Below are 17,064 nucleotides of genomic sequence, written 5' to 3' on the forward strand. Positions count from 1 at the left end.
TTTGTTTTGTTTTTTGAATTAACGGCATATAAAAACCAAACTAATACTCCACTACAACACAGTCCAAGGTGTTGTTATGGCACAAAATCATTAAGGTACTCTGGCCGCTTCACGGCAACCCTTCTTGGGTAGCGAGGGGCGCCTGAGGTCACTGGGCCTGGCGTTGGGTTGGGTTCATCATTGTAAACAAAGTCATTTGGGTCAGTCTCACTCCGCATGCTGTTGTCTTCTCCCAGTGTACCAGTTGGACCAAGTGTGGGGGACACTCGCTTGAAGTGTGACGCATTTCTTGTCACCACCTGCTGCCCCCGTTGAGCAGTGATCATTGTTCCTTTTGCTGCAGTGACTTGAAACGGCTCCGGATGGGAAAAGGACTGGAATTTGTTCTCTAGTCGCAGTCTTTTCACCAGCACATGGTCACCCACTTTCAGAGCAGGGGATGGGCGACAGAAGTGTTTGTCGTGATGCCCTTTCATCTTCTCTTTTGCTTGTGTGTCTCTGGCTCTCATGAGCTTGTCTGGAACTGTGTTTTGGACATTGGGTAGTGTTGTGCGCACCTGCCTACTAAAGATGGCAGTGGCAGGTGGTTTCCCAGTGGTGCTGTGTGGGGTTGTTCTGTATGCTCTCAGGAAGCGATTCAGTGCTTGTTGAGTGTTTTTGCATTCAAGTGTGGCAATCTGGATCATTTTTTTCAACGTTTTCATAAAGCGCTCAACCTCCCCATTTGCTTGGGGCCAATAAGGGGTTATCTTTCTGTGGCGGAAGCCTAGGTATGAAGCAAACCTGGAGAAGTCCTCAGAATTGAAAGGAGGACCATTGTCACTCTTGACAACTTCTGGGATGCCAAATAATGAGAACATGCTGTCTAGCTTTGGTATAACAGCTTTTGCAAATGTGGTGGACACCTTCTCCACCACCGGGAACCTTGAATAATCGTCCATCACTACAAGTAAGTACTCTCCATTTGGCAATGAGCAGAAATCCACACTCACCTCAGTCCAGGGTGCAGCTGGAAGGGGAGTCATCTGGAGTGGTGCGTGAGATTGTGTTGCGTTTGTCACTGCTTGGCAAGCAAGACAGGTTTTGATGCAGTCTTCTGTCTTTTGGTCTATACCAGGGAACCACACTTTTCCCCTCAAAAGTTTCTTTGTCTTTACCAACCCCTGGTGGCCTTCATGAGCAATGTCAATCACTCGGTTATGCAGAGATGAGGGTATTACCAGCTTGTTACCTCTGAGAAGGAAATCAGACGTGGACACCATGAGCTCTGACCTCTGTGCATGAAAACATCGGAGGAGTGATTTTTGGGCTGGAGACATGTCTGCTGTCTGTTCCAGAAGAGTGTGCCACTGTCCTGTTCTGGCCGCAGCTATGACCCGCTGGAGGCATGGGTCAGACTGTGTGGCAGTGTGGATCTCCTGCTGTGAATGGGCATCCGAGTAGATATAACTGGAAATGAAGGCAGCCCCAGATTATAGCTAAAGCCTCCCTCTCAGTCTGTGAGTATCGCTGTTCTACAGGTGACAGTGTTTTGCTGGCATAGGCAAGTGTGTGCAGTGTACCATCAGAGTCAGTTTGGGTAAGAACAGCCCCTAGGCCTACAGGGCTTGCATCCACAACAACTTCTGTGTGTTTCGATTGATCAAAATAGGCCATGACTGTGTCGCTGCTCAGTGCATTTTTGAGTTTGTCAAAAGCTGTCTGGTGGGTTGGGGACCAGTCCCACAGCTGGTCTTTCTTTGTGAGCTCTCTGGAGAGGCTGTGTCAGGGTGGCTAGACCTGGAATGAAACAACCACAGTATGTGAAAAGGCCAAGGAAACTTCTGACCTCTCCTGGGTTCCGTGGGGCTGGGGTCTCCTTGACTGCAGCCACCTTCTTGGGGTCCACTGAGATGCCTTGATCTGAGAATACATATCCAAAAACTCCACCATGGTCTTGTTGAAGTCACATTTGTCAGCATTCAGTGTGAGGTTACATTCACTGAGACGTGTAAGGACCGCCTCTAGGCTCTTGTCATGTTCTTCTTGGCTAGTGCCATACACCAGCATGTCATCACTGACGTTCAGAACACCCGGGATGTCAGACAGTGTCTCTCTAATGGTGTTTTGGAAAATCTCTGCCGCTGAAGATATCCCAAAGTTGAGTCGTTTGTAGCAGTTCAGGCCCACATGTGTTGTGAAGGTTGTTATGTAGTGGGAGTCAGGATGGAGTTCAATGTGGTGGTAGCCAGCTGTCAGATCAAGTGTGGGAAACATTTTTGCCCCATTGAGGTCTGCTAGAATGTCGTCCACTGTGGGAGTGAGGTGCCTCTCACGCTTGATGGCTTCGTTTGGGCGTCTCATGTCAACACACAGTCTGATTTTTCCTGGTTGTTTGGGCTTTGGAGCTACTACCCCCGGAGAGACCCATGGCGTGGGGCCTTCAACACGTTCGATGATGTCTAGCGCCTCTAGTTTCTCCAGCTCCTGTTCCACTAGCTGTCTCATGTGGAAGGGGATGCACCTGTGTTGTTGAGCCACTGGTTGCACTGTAGTGTCAATGTGGATTTTCACTTGGTGATCCTTGAGCTTTCCAATGCCTTGAAAAACGGTGGGGAATTTTTTTTGGAGCATGAGCGGCACACATACATTGTTGACCAGGCGGACTAGGTCGAGGGCAACTGCTGTCTGGCAGCTTACTACAGGAATCGCTGGCTTGTCGACCACGAAGAATGTTTCTCTGACAATTCTGTCTCGGAAGCCGAGTTGTGAGCAGAATTGCCCGCGCATTGGCAGAGGCGTGCGGGAGCCATAAGCAAAAATCTGGACTGATGTGTTCTGCAGTACTGGGCGGGCTGGGAGTGATTGAAATGTGCAATAGTCCATTACATTGACTGAGGCTCCTGTATCTACCAGCACTTCGAGAGGCGACCCATTTATCTGAATGGTCTGTTTTGGCGCTGTGATAGCTGGGTCTTTCAGTGTAAAAATATATCTGTGGGAGTGGTCTGTGCTGTCTTCATTGGGACGCGGTGAGTGGGCATTTGATTTTGAGGTGTCATCTGACTGTTGACATTGTACATAGTTCATACTTTGTCTTGGGCGCGACCGGCACATTTTTGAGAAATGATTTTGTTTGCTACAATTGCGACATGCAAGCCCACGTGCTGGGCAGTCACCTTGATGAGGGAATGAGCCACCGCAGTTGAAGCACTCACGTCCGTGCGCGCCTGGGGCCGTATGCGCAGGCTGCCGGGCAGAATGAGCAGGTTGCCTAGCCCGCTGATTCCTGCGCTCTCGGTGGCGCAGAGCCAAAATACCATCCGAAACGGTGTCTGATCGTTTCTCCATTTCACGAGCTTGTTGTTCAGACGCTTCTTCCAGCCTGGCTAGTTCCAGGAGTTTTGTCAGAGTCACCGTGGGGTCAGTGAGAGCTTTTCTCCTAAGCTTGTGCGATACACAGGTTTGCACAATGTGGCGTCTTATTTCTGCGTCAACATCAGAGAACTCACAGGATACTGCAAGCGTGCATAAACGGACACAGTATTCCCCAACGGTTTCATTTCCAGACGGTGTAGATTGCCTAAACTTGTACACCTCAAAATCCACATTCCTCTTTGGTGAAAAATAAGTCTCAAGTGCCTTAACGGCTTTATCAAAGTCTTTAGCGACTCCCTTATCAGGCAGCGTCACAAAAATGTCATATACCTGTTCGCCCGCATAATGAAATAGCATGGCACGTTTCCTAGTATTGTCTTTGATGTCCATGGCCAACAAGAAATTTTCGAAACGAGCCGTCCATTTCTCCCATCTAGGTCCCAACGTCCCCGGGGCACCTCCATGGATATGAAACGCCGGGAACGCGTCTCTCGACGCGAAAAACTTTGCCATGATGAGATGGCAGATGACTTGGATGAACTTGTTGATTCGTGCTAGCTAACTCAGCTAATGCAGTTAGCTGAACGTTACTACCCTTTTGTTACTATTGATTAGAGTTCATAATTCAATTCCGCAGTGCAGGTTCCGTCAATCCACAATGTCCTCGTCGCCATTGTAATGACCTACTTTTCACTCTCACAGACGATAACACCGTTTCTGAATTAGCCGTGGAACTTCGGCATGTTTATTTCGCTCCAAGCATACCGTGCACATAATCCGACGGACCCTCGTCTACCTTCCCGCTCCCGTGGTTGATCTGTTTTACTACCCCATAATTCCCTGTGTCTTTAAAGGTGTATTCCCCTAATACTGAACATCACAGGATGAAACCGGAGCCCCCGGAAGAAACCCACGCAGACACAGGGAGAACATGCAAACTCCACACAGAGGATAAAAACAAATATCAAACATTTGTAAAATCTTTCATTAAAAGAAACGTTTTAAAAAGAGATTTGAAAGAAACGAGAGACTTGCTTTGGTTTAGTTCGACAGGAAGAGAGGTCCGTAGTGCGGGGATTCTTAACAGCAAAAGCCCAATCACCCTTTGTAACAAACCGAGACCTAAGAATAACCAGCAGTGCCCCATCTACGGACCCCCCCCCCTTTTTTCTCCCTAAATTAATCTGGCCAATTACCCCACTCTTCCGAGCCGTCCCGGTCACTGCTCCACCCCCTCTGCCGATCCGGGGAGGGCTGCAGACTACCACATTCTCCCTCCAATACATTTGGAGTCGCCAGCCGCTTCTTTTCACCTGACAGTGAGGAGTTTCGCCAGGGGGGCGTAGCACGTGGGAGGATCACGCTATCCCCCCCCCCCCCCCAGTTCTCCCTCTTCACTGAACAGGCGCCCCGACCGACCAGAGGAGGTGCTAGTGCAGCAGCCAGGACACATACCCACATCCGGCTTCCCACCCACAGACACAGCCAATTGTCTCTGTAGGGACGCCTGACAAAGGCTGAGGTAACGCGGGGATTCAAACCAGCAATCGCCGTGTTGGTTGGCAACAGATTAGACCGCTGTGCTACCCGGCTGCCCCCCATCTGTGGATCTTGATGGTCGAGGGGGCATATACCAGGTCAATAAATCAGAAATGTATGTAGGAGCAAGACAATTTAAAGCCTGAAAAGCGAGCGATGAAATTTTAAAATCGATTCGAAATATAACGAAGCCAGTGTAGGGAGGCACGCACAGGAGTGATATGGTCATGCCTCTTTGTCCCGGTAATGAGCTGAGCAGCGGCATTTTGTACCAACTGCAGACGGTGGAGGGAGCCCTTGCTGATAGCAGAATAAAGTGTGTTACAATAGTCAAGCCGAGAATAGCTTAAAAAAAAGCATGTACAACTATTTGCAAATCGGCAATTGATAAAAATGACCTAATTTTGGAGATACGCTTGAGCTGGAAAAAGCATGACTGAACATGTTTGATTTGATTATCAAAACAGAGTTTAGCATCAAATATTACCCCCACATTCCTAGCAGCCTGCTTAAGACTACCTGACAGACCACCGAGATTTGTAAAAAAGGGGCTGATGGAATTTTCGGGACTGAACAGAATGACCTGATTTATCATTAAATTTGAGAAAACTTTTGGACATCCAGGATTTAATGTCAGAGAGGCAAGCTGTGAGATTTGCAAGGGCACTAGGATCTGTGGGTTTTAGTGGCATGTATAACTGAGTGTCATCAGCATAAAAATGGTAGCGCACATTGTGATTTTGAATGACCTGGCCAAGAGGCAGCATGTATATAGAAAACAGAAGGGGTTCAAGAACAGAGCCTTGAGGGACACCACAACCCAACTGAGCCATCGAGGAGGTCAAGTTACCCAGAAAAGAAAAGTTCTGTTGGTGAGGTAAGAGCGTAATAAGCTAGGAGCCAAGCCCTTGATGTCAACCCAAGTCTCTAAGCGATGCAAGAGGATGTTGTGATCAACTGTGTCAAAGGCAGCACTTGCGTCTAAAAGAACTAAAATTGAGCAGTCACCTCTGTCTGCAGTAGGTCATTAGTGACCTTAACTAGAGCTGTCTTGGTACTATGAAGTGCTCTAAAACCAGACTGGAAACTGTTAAAAACACTATTAGTGTTCATAAAAGAAATCAACTGAGAAGAAATTACTCTCTCCAGAACCTTAGATGGAAAAGACAATTTGGAGATTGGTCTGTAGTTACTTAGGGACAGGGATATAAATTAGGTTTCTTCAGCAATGGGTGAACAATGACATGCTTAAAACTGTCTGGAACAGAGGCCAGAGAATTATTAAGGATTTGCCGAATAATGGGGATGATAGTAGAAAATACCTCCTTGAGCAGAATAGTGACAATGATGTCTAAGATGCAGGAGGAAGAGTTCATATTGGAGACTGTACTCTCTAACACTGAAATTTTAATTAATTGAAATTGGGTAAAACAGGCAGATTTAACTTGGGGAATGGAACAAATTCTCTTGGATTCGTTCCACTCCCCATGAGAATGTAAATTCCCATTAGAATGTAAATTGCCAGCGTAACTCCTCACAAACATCAACAAGACAAATTTCAGTAAATACATTGTGGCTAGAAACTCAAAAAAGCCTATTTGTGAAGACAAAATAGATCGGACATGTATTTATAGTATTCCATATTGCACTTTATTCAGCTCTGTCAGGCAGAGCTGGGCTGGGCCGAGACCGTTTCTCTGTTACAGAACAATACTTATTGCTTTCAGGCTCCATGCCTGCACACTTTAAACCCATCTCAGGCAGGCATTCTCACACTGCAAACATTTCACAAAGCTGTGTTGTGTAAAATTTTTACCAGAGTCAAAATCTGAATGTGTGTGTGTGTTTGTGTGATGTATGTTACCAACAATTGACAGAAAATACTGTACTAGAGTCAACTGATGGATTGATAGAGAGATGAACAGAGAGAGGGATGGACTGATATCGGATTGACACAGTAAGGTAAAAGAGTGAGGCTTGATATGATGTGAAGTAAAAAAAAAGTCAAACAACTTCATCTACAAAAACTATTCAGATAAAAAGAACAGAAACACATGACACTGCAAAGTGTTGTTTTTTTTTCTTCTCCCAACATGACCCCCAAATTCACACTTTGTGAAGATCTGAGAGAGTAAAGAAAGGCCTTCGTTTTTTTCTTACATATCATTTCATAATTTTTTTTCAGTGAAACTGATCATACAGTAAGGATAAAACTCTCGAAAGGCATTACATAGTTATCAGTTATCACATGGCACACATTTTTGGGAGCTTTTCAGACCAGGGTATTGCCACCTATCTTCATGTAACTACATACAGGAAGCATAATTGTTTTCTTTGTTTTCTAGAGAAGTTAAACTCTTTCTAATGCTTTTTTTGTATTCTAACCATTCATTTGAAAAAATGAGGTGACACGCTCGCCTCTATTCTACATGGTTTCACCAATTCAATGATTATAGAGTTTTTGAATGTTTTCTTTAAAGTTGTATTACAGCTCAAAATATTGTTGGCGTGGGTGTACTACTAGGAATGGACTCCTTAACCATGGTAGGGCTAGTGCCATACTTTACTCACATAGCTCAACAGGTTGGTTTATTTTGGCAGCCATCAAAAAGGTGTTAACAAAACAAAAGTGATGAAAAAAACCTTGCAACAGAATATGTAGTTTGAAACATTTCCTATCAGTCCTGTTCTGGTCTTGTAACACTGGGCCCTCTTTGACATAAAACCAATTTTGATGTCCAATTTTTTATTTTAGAAAGCTGCATATGGACTCGGTTCCTACATGGCTCCTTGTTATATATCTGTTTCTATCTTTTTTTCTGTCTCGGTACATCACCACTAGGTCTCTCAAGTGCTCCAAAAAAGGGTTCTTGTCTGTCTTATGATCCTGTCAAATGCTAGAGACGATAGGTTTTTTTCATTGCAGTACCTCCGACACTATATAGATTAAGCTTTCCTAAAAGTTTTGGCGAGAAAATGCCAAATCAATTACCGTTTTTGAAAATGTTCATCAATTTTATCTCATCTTCTACTGCTCTTACATTTTGTTTCACTTATGTCCCTGTTTTGTTTGCAATAATAATGCTATTGGGCCCTATTAATCCTTATTCTGTGAAACACTTTGGTACAAGCTAATTTTATGTTTTAATGTGCTAAAATTAAGGTGACCTGGCTGGATTAACTTGTTATGGTAGGTGAAAAGAGGTAGGCTGCGACTGTACAAACATGGATGACCAAGGAAACCATGCGGCTATATCATTTTATCACTTCATAGCTCTGTGATTGCATCAGTAGCGCTTCATCTATAATTAATGACTCCAATTATTCTGGGATGTATGGAGACTGTGGTGTCTTTGTTTGAAATTAACTGTAATGCCAGTACAACTTTTGTCAAGAATGCATTCTTTCTTTAAATGTTGCAGAATTGATCATGTACAAGTTGTCTCTTTGTGTATTTATAATGTATAAAGATAAATCTGGTTCAGGACTCAGTTTCTATCAGTTTTTTAAGTGTAAATTGTGAGAAGCTTCAGCTCTGTGACTTGGCTTTTAAGCAGCGATAATGGCCAATAGGAGGCACCATATCCCATCAACAAACATTTCCGAACAACAAACAATCAACTACTAACTGCTACACACCAGCTGGAAGGCACACATATCTTACCACTTCTCATTGGTGAAAGTTCATTATAGCACTGCACATGCAATCACAGCCCTTGGAGACAGAAACCTCTGGCAATCTCTCTGTTTGTGTTAGTTAAAAATGATGCACAGGTCACATGATTATATGTCTACTTGGTCACATGACTGGGATGAAACTGTCTAGGTCACATGATATGGGGTCACAAGGAGGAGGGGTCAGAAGTCGGCAGGAGGGGTGAAGGCATCAGTGGTCCAGGATGCGGAGGTTGCCGGATACGATTTTGTTCTCCAGCATGGAGCCAGCTGGAATGTCAATCCGATCTCCATGGTTTGCTATGATGATCACTGTTCCCTATAAGGCAAAGAAGGGGTTAGTGCGTTTGCTGGTTGTTGTGTGTTGCCACCTAAATCCCACCTAGGCAGGTCTACAACTGACCGTTAGGTCAGACACATAGTAGAGGACAATTTCCTGATTTTAGGCCAGCTTCGCCAAACTTATGAATCGGGGGGGGGGGGGGCTTGATTTCAGGCTGCTCGGAACTGATTTATCTTCCCAAATGATTCTGTAGTCTGACGTGTTTAAGATTTAATAATTTGCCACTTGATCTACTTTCAAGCCAATTAGGGCTGCTCCGATAATATCAAACATGTTTGATATACGACTGGAAATCCTGTAGTGAGAGTAACAGTGATAGATTCTGAAGCAGAAACCCCAAAAAGCCAATAAGAGCTGAGCTCACTGGGGAGCAGAAATTCTGGAACTCAAAACGATTAGGATTTTTTTTTCAATTGTTTGATTTTTTTTTATATTGGTTTTCCACAAAACAACACACATAAAAGCCTGACAAGTCGTGTCTGACAGTAAACCTCATTTGTTTTGCTCTGAAGTCATGTTAGATCACAAGAGTTTCTAAGTCTTTTTGTTCTTTGATTTTTAATGGTAAGTAAGTATCCAAAGTGTTGCATTCCCACTAATTACTAGTTTAAAATGAAACAGCTGTCAAGACTCCCATTGATCGTTAGTATAATCTTTAAGTGTGCGGTGTGCCGTCTTTGCCTAATAGTCAAGTGTGGGCACTCTGATGACTGAAAGACAAAAACATTCTGTCAAATTTGTCCTCATGTGTGCAGTCTCTCATGTTTTCAATATCAGCTAAGATTTGAAAATTCCTCTGTGTGCCCAACCTTAGGAGATATACTGCAACATTATATACATTCGGGCATGTGTTCATATGCATATATTTGGCATTAAAGGATGGTGCTTCCTGCCAAAATGTCCATAAGTAGGTGTCCTTGACACTGAACCCCTAACCGCTTTCATCATACTGTTAGTTTCCCTAAGTGTCCTCAGCTAAATAGCTAAAATGCAAACAAGTTTTGACAATGGGTTTAGCTAAATGAGATCATGTATCAGCCATGGACCTGTGCCAGGCTAGTAAAACAACTTGTTTGTCCATATATTTTGGATCCATGTCAATACTTCTCTCACTATCCTCTTTTCACAGGGAGTTCAGATATGGAAGCCAGCTACAAAATAGTAGTAGTACAAAATAGCCATATTAGTGTCTAGCTCAAGGACACTACAGCAAGGTGAATGGCAGCCTGCTCAAGTCTTGTTGGAAGACAGTATCTCTATTTACTGGGCTCTTACCTTACCACTGGGCTCCCACCTTACCTTCACTGGGCTCTTACCTTCAGTGAAACGTGTTTCCCAAAGGTGACATCTCCAGACACTGTGAGATGGTCCAGCTCTAGCATGTCAGGAATGCTCTCGAAGCGTGTCAGGTACTCCTGAACCTGCACCCATACAAGAGAGGGAAACAACAGTTTCACTCCGAGCAAAATATAGTCAGTGTGTATTTTCACCCATCACAGATTGATGGCGCGAATCACACAAGCGCCTCAACTGGACTAGCACTGAATTCCAATTTCCCTTTCCTGTCTCCCTCTGTCTATCTTTCTCTAATTTTTCCTACTGCCTACAAAAATGTAGTAGTGTTAATAGACCGCCCAATTTCCTTTTTGTCTGCATTAAAAACAAGTATAAATAGAGCACTATAATTTGCTTAGTAGACCCAATTTACATTTGGCATTATCACGTGTTCTGTATTCATATATGTTGTCTGGAGAAAGTGCAATCTGATCACTTCCTTTGCATTTACACCAGGCACTTAGATGACTTCACATTGTCTACATTGTGCTGCAGTGTGATTGCAGCTGAACTTTCATGCCTGTTAAATAAAGAAAATCAGTCTGTTGGAAGGTGGCAAGACTGTCAATATTTCACAACAACAATCAAAATTAATGAGAATTTTTCACTGAAGCGGGTAATTTTAACAACTCCAATGCATCAGAAACAGCACGCCATTTTGTTGCAGTTGTCTTTGCAACTGCTGTGAATGAAACTAAAACAATTTGTTAGCTGTTGTGGAAGTGGTTTGTTTTAGAGGTCAATGATTCTATGTAAATAACAATCTTAAGAATGAGCCACAGTACGTTTAAATACATGCAGAAGGAATGACATTTCTACTCTCTGGGCAGTACTTCGTCCTGCAACGGTAGCAAAGCGTACAGACTGCATTTATGCCTGGCTGGTTCAGACTGAGATCTTAACATACGGTGGACTATACTACCTCTGTAAGTGATGTGGTCAGTCAGTCCAATCAAGTTCCGATCACAATGCATGCATTTGCACCTTGCATTGATATGTGTTTTTTCTTGACCCAAATAACGTATCTACATACAAATTACATGTTAACACATGGTTTAATTGGTTAGAAATACTACTGGTAGTAGTAGTAATAGTTTCACTGCACATGCTAACAAAGATGTCTCTAGGACTACGGCACCTCACCTACAGTTTCAAGGGGCCCTGCAATTTTTTTTTTTTTAAATCTATGAACTTGACAGTTTTTATTTTTGGACTCTGTAAAGTGGCCAGTTATTGCCTCGCCAATCCATCTTAGATATTCTACTTTACGGTGGAGTGTTATGTCCTATGTAGTCTCGTGATAGAAGACAATCCGAAATCTCTGCCTACCAAGAGTATGGGGATTTCTAAATGTAAAATAGTTGCTACAACCATGGTCAGTACAGCCACTAACAAACCTGCACCTACTGCTAGGACACGCCTTACCGGAAATGATGCCGTCCCCCATCCTCCTCCATAGTGAAACAATCTGGCGATATATCAAATCCCTTTGTAACATGGAGAGAGCTTTTTGAAAATGGATGCCCTGAGCAATTTAAGATTATTTGATTCCATCTTATCAAATGGGTGCTCAGTCCACAAGATTGGTGCAATTAAGGATTTACAGCAACTTTGTTTAAAACTTTTAACGCAACAAACTTCAACAAACTTTCAAGGAGTTTTCTTTGGTGACTTTGGCTGAGCCATCCTGTAATGTACGTGTTGCTGGTACGACAGTGTTTACAAGCACACGACTTCTGCATGCCACTGCCCCAATATGAAGGGCCGCCCTAAAGACTTTGGATTGGTTCTGCAATGAAGGTTTTTTTTTTTAAACTCTAATTGTTCCATCCATTTTAGCAATGAAAGCTGGGAGAATGTCCTCAGTCTCTAGTTGAGCGAAGCGTTTAGAAACTGACTTGTGAGTCTATGTCCTGTGTTTTATGTAAGCAACTCACCAAGTCAAATTCCATGCACAGTATGTGCAAACTTATTTAGTGTATAAGTCAGAATATGATTTGGAAGATATGGACAATAGACTTGATGCGTCACTCTCTGGATAAACATTTAATATCTTACATCTGTTTGCCTTCTTGCAGCATGTAGTTCATAACTTTGGTATCATGGAAATACCTATTTAGAATACATGTCTTGCGACAACTTAAGTATGACAAGTGATTATCAAGGACATAATTCAATTGATGACAGCCTTACCTGTGTGAATGAGCTGCCCAGTTTGACATGGGGGGTGGTTGGGAACTCTCTCTTATGGCTCATGGTGAGAGAGCCTGCCTCCAGGCTGTAGAGGTTGGACATGACCAAAAGCAGGTCAGAGGTGGTCTTGACAGGCAGGAAGCGGCTACGGGGTACGTTGATGCCAAGGGCATTGTCAAAGCACTTGATGGCAGCGCCGACTGCCGTCTCCAGCTGGATCACATTCTGTCCACCGTCCAGCGTCTGGTGCCAACACACAGATCAGGTTTCCAACCAAGAGAGGAGGGAGAGAATGGAAATTATTTTTGAATCAGGGGCCTCATCTGTGAAAATGCTCTCAATAGGGCTTTTTACACCTTTTTTAAAATACATTTTTTTAAGGCAGGAATGTTTCGCCATTAATCCACCTAAATGTTCTGTGTAAAACATATGAACATGGAATAGGGGGGCATTGTTGTTCCGGCATTAAGCCGGTAGTCACAAAGCCGAATCGACGTCTGTGTAAATGGGACAGCCAGCAGGATGGGACAGCTGACATTGTTGTGTTACACATCATGTCTCCTCTGCTTCTGGAGCGCTGGCATGCTATGTAAAATCACACACTGGAGTGGCATTATGCCGCCTTTGTTTGGTTCAGTGTAAAAAAAAGCAAAGCCGGTGTAAATATGGGTCTTCATCACGGCGGTATTGCGGGATCTCTGTGTAAAAACGCCTAAAGTTTAACTTGAACATAGGGTACATTTTTTAAATGATGCAACAAAAGGGACCGCAATTGTTCAAAGTATTGTGTCTGTCTAGTAATGTGTGTGTCCTAACTGCTAGCCCATGCGGACCAGCAGTTCCGACAGCCATCCTGGCTGGCGTTTGTTCCCTTGGACAGTGATTTACCTATTTTAGTTTGGATATATGTGTTAGTTTAGATATATGTGTTAGTTAGTATGTGTGTTCTTGAAGTTCTTGTAGTTTATTGGATATGTGTTTTTGTCTTTGTGTTGCACTGCTGTGGGCAACGATATTTCGTTTCACTTCATGTACGGAAGTACATGAAATGAAATGAAATGATAAAGTGTTCCTAATTCCTGTCTTGTGTAAAAACTCTTGTAAATCACCAATTACTTCAAGTTTAAACTCAAAATGTTGTCCAATTATTGTGGCATCCTACTCATGGCTGATATTTAAGATAAAAGCTCATAGAAAATATAGGTATGATGTTTAAAATTCTAATTCAGAAGCCTAATATTCAAATCTACACAAGTCAGGTCCCTCTACAAAGTCTCAGAAATTGAGCCCACATGCAGTGCAGAGTCAGTATTGAGCATACTATGGACAGAAGACTATATACATATATCACACAACATACTCTCCATTTGTAAAGAACTTTTCAAAAAACAAGTTTACGAAATATGTTATTAAGCTTAGGAAGAAAAAAAAGCACCTCAAGATAAAAGAATATAGAGCCAAGACATTGGTAAAATTCACTAGTGTTTAAGAATAGCAAAATTTACATTGGTCCAGTGAATCAAGAATGTACTCCTTCCCTTCTCCCTCTTACACACGCTACATGCACATATCCCACACACTAGGTGGCAGTATAACTACATCATCTGGAATAGGCCGAGGCGATAATGTGTGGTTAAAGATTTCCACGTGGTATTAAGCCACCTGCTCTTGCTGGCGTGACTTTTTAAACGCTTCATTACATATTGAGGCTAACCTGACTCATAGTGTTTGTTAAGCTAATGGTTCTGATGGCATGGGTAAAGTTTCACTGCTTTATCTACAATACAGCGTAACCACAGAGATAGTACAAAGTCAGCTTTACAAGCTAACACGATTTTTGTGACCAAGTGCCAGAGAATCGCTCCCACAGGTTTAGCTGGGGCATAATAAACAAAACAAAATGAATAAATAAAACAAAGGGATAAAAATCACGGAATAGCTTTGGTTTTAGACACGGAGCCCAGTAATGAATATACCACAGTGATTTCAAGTATGCATACCCCCAGGCAGAGCTTCTCAACAATGAGGATTGTGGTACAGTAGTGCAGCTTGCAGCCTCTCTATTACACAACCTCTTTCCACAGAATAGCTTCATCAAGAAAAGCTCAAGAAAGAAAGCATTGGAATGCAAAAAGAGCCAGATTTACAAATCAAAGCTAGAGAGGATGGCTGCAGACGGCTGTGGTGCACATCAGGGGTCACAATCTTATGCAGCGAAAGGACGACATCATTTGTGAACAACAAAGTAGCCACCTTAATGTTATCAATGTCACTCCAGTCCTCAGATGCACCTTGACAACCTGTCCATGCACACTATGAAGGCGCACCTTGTCAGAGTCTAACAACCACTTTTAACGGGTCTGACTTATTACTGAGCTTGTAAACACGGCTTTCGCTCCAAGTGTATGAGGACTGAAGGGCATGCCCCACAGGACACTTTGGGGAACATCATCATATGCCTGTAGATCAAAATGGCCACTCTGTTAACAATGGCACCTCCACAACATCCAGTGCTTTCAGCATCTCTGGGTGAATCTGATCCATCAATGGTGCTTTGCCATTGAGGAGCTTTCCAATACCTCCAGAGATCCTCTGCTGAGGGGATGGGTTCTCACTCCCGAGATCTTTCCATCCCTGCCTCCTGGACGTCCATTGGGTATTCCTCCTGGAAAAGGATGGCCTGCCCCTTTTCAAGGAGGAACTGAGCAACTGCCCCAAGTGAAGGTGTTCAAGTACCCCCCCCCCCCTCCATTTTGTGTGTGGCCACATAGGGTAGGGTGTCCTGTTTCGTTTTTGGGATGGAGACGTCGTGGTCATCTAGCCCTCCAAATAGAGCATTTTCAGATGCAGACTCCAAAAGGAGCGGTAGAAGTAAATCCCCAAAATACTTTGCGAACTGAGGCAGTGTAACATGGAACATGGCTAACGGTGTGGTGAAAGAAGCCCATAAATGTGTATATCTTCAGAAACAATCATGCAAATTTTTTAAAATCTGCTGGAACATCTTAGTTTAATGTAGATGCAAAGGAATATGTAATTAGATCGTTTTAAGAAACATTTCAGGAAAAAAAATCGCTATTCACGACATCAATAGAACTTGGCGTGAACAACGATTTGTGAGTGACAGTACAGTTATTTCTATGTCCCATGTATGAAGCTTGAAAAATTATCCAGCAGCAACATTTTCTGCACTTCCCCACTTATTTGATATCAGCGCAGGGCAGAAATTTCTATCGGCAAAACTACACTGAAATAGCCGATGTGTATACATGCTTCATGGCTATTGTCATTAGATTAATCTGTCTTGTTCTATCCTGCAAGTTTGGTCAGATTGGTCACTATAATAGTTGATAATGGTAGCAAGCAACAGGCTTTAATATAAAAAGTATACCACGGACTTCCGGCATAGCGATCAATGGAGTAGATGGTGACTCTTGGGGCTCCTGCACAAACTTTTAAAAATCCTATCCCAGGCACACGTCTTGTATTTTTTGCGGTATTAGCTTTTTCCCAAAACTCAGATTTTTTTCTTTTGGTCGACTAAAATGTCTTCGAAAAATAAAACCGGGTGCGCTTCAGCGGCAAAACAGCAGCAACCTGCTTGTCCCCGCCTCGTAGTGGCTGCCCTCTATGCTTGGAGCTGTTCTACTGCCCGCACCTGGGCTGACTTCAATGAAATCTGACATCAGCTGCGTGAGATTCCGGGGGTACGTTTTGGTCTGCTATACCCGGTGCGCCTCCGGGTTACATATGTTGTTCGTCCGTCGCAGCAACGAGGAACATCTAGTCATCCTGTAGGGGTCAATTTCTGTGGGTGCGAAGGTGGCTGGTTAGTCCAATCTGTGCCCTGAATGTTCTTTGGCAGTGTGGGCATGGGATAGTGGGAGTAGCTGGAGGGTTGCTGGCATGGTCTTTCATGGCCTGCCTGCGACTCTCCACTGCAGCAATCCTGGCAGCCTCACGCGTGTTTGCACGATTTCAGACAGCTGCACGCCACTGCTCTGTTCAGAGCTTTCTCTTCTCATGTGTCGTAGTTGATGGTGAAGGTCTTTAATGATGCCGAGAAGGAGTCACCAGAAGACACCAGCGCATTCATTAAGACACTGAGCAAGTAAAGTGAACTGAGGAAGACTATAACATGCTGATGATGTAACGTTACCACTCAGGTAGACATTACTAACTCTTTACTCCATATATAGTTTGTGGGTTTTCATTTTTACTTTTTTATATGGGCTACACTCTGTGGGTATTACTTTTAGTCTGATTTTCATTCTTTTTTTCCCCCTATTCTGTGGTCTTTGTTTTACTTCTTCACAGACAGACTGTCTCTTCTTGCTTCCAAATAGACAGGCTGTGGTCTTTGTTTTTACCTGTTGATATATAGGCTGCAATCTTTATTTTTGCCTGTTAATGTGCAAGCTGTGCTTCTTGTTTTGCCTCTTCATATCCACGAGTTTCCTGGGGGGGGGGGGGGGCAGAGGGGAACCCTCTGGACCTTCACGGTATTCAGTGAATACCCAAGAAAAAATATTGAGACTTTTTGCACTCCTAATAATTTTTTTACATTTTTTTATTCACTCAAATGAACTTTCTTGCTGTGTTTTTCCTTTTTAAAAAAAACA

At 43.3% G+C, this 17,064-nt stretch overlaps 1 protein-coding gene across 2 annotated transcripts in view; it reads right to left on the reverse strand.

Annotated features, from left to right (window-relative positions):
* Window positions 1-6,523: 6,523 nt before the first annotated feature.
* Window positions 6,524-17,064, reverse strand: part of ugp2b (UDP-glucose pyrophosphorylase 2b) — a 73,239-nt gene continuing 62,698 nt past the window's right edge. For both annotated transcript variants that reach the window (XM_056291802.1, XM_056291801.1), the window contains exons 8-10: window positions 12,443-12,685; window positions 10,231-10,335; window positions 6,524-8,890 (exon numbers count right to left, since the gene is read on the reverse strand). In XM_056291802.1, coding sequence (XP_056147777.1) covers window positions 8,783-8,890; window positions 10,231-10,335; window positions 12,443-12,685 — 456 coding nt within the window. In that variant the 3' untranslated portion in view covers window positions 6,524-8,782. The remainder of the gene's footprint in view (window positions 8,891-10,230; window positions 10,336-12,442; window positions 12,686-17,064) is intronic.

This window comes from Lampris incognitus, chromosome 13, assembly GCF_029633865.1.
Source record: "Lampris incognitus isolate fLamInc1 chromosome 13, fLamInc1.hap2, whole genome shotgun sequence".
Lineage (NCBI taxonomy): Eukaryota > Metazoa > Chordata > Actinopteri > Lampriformes > Lampridae > Lampris > Lampris incognitus.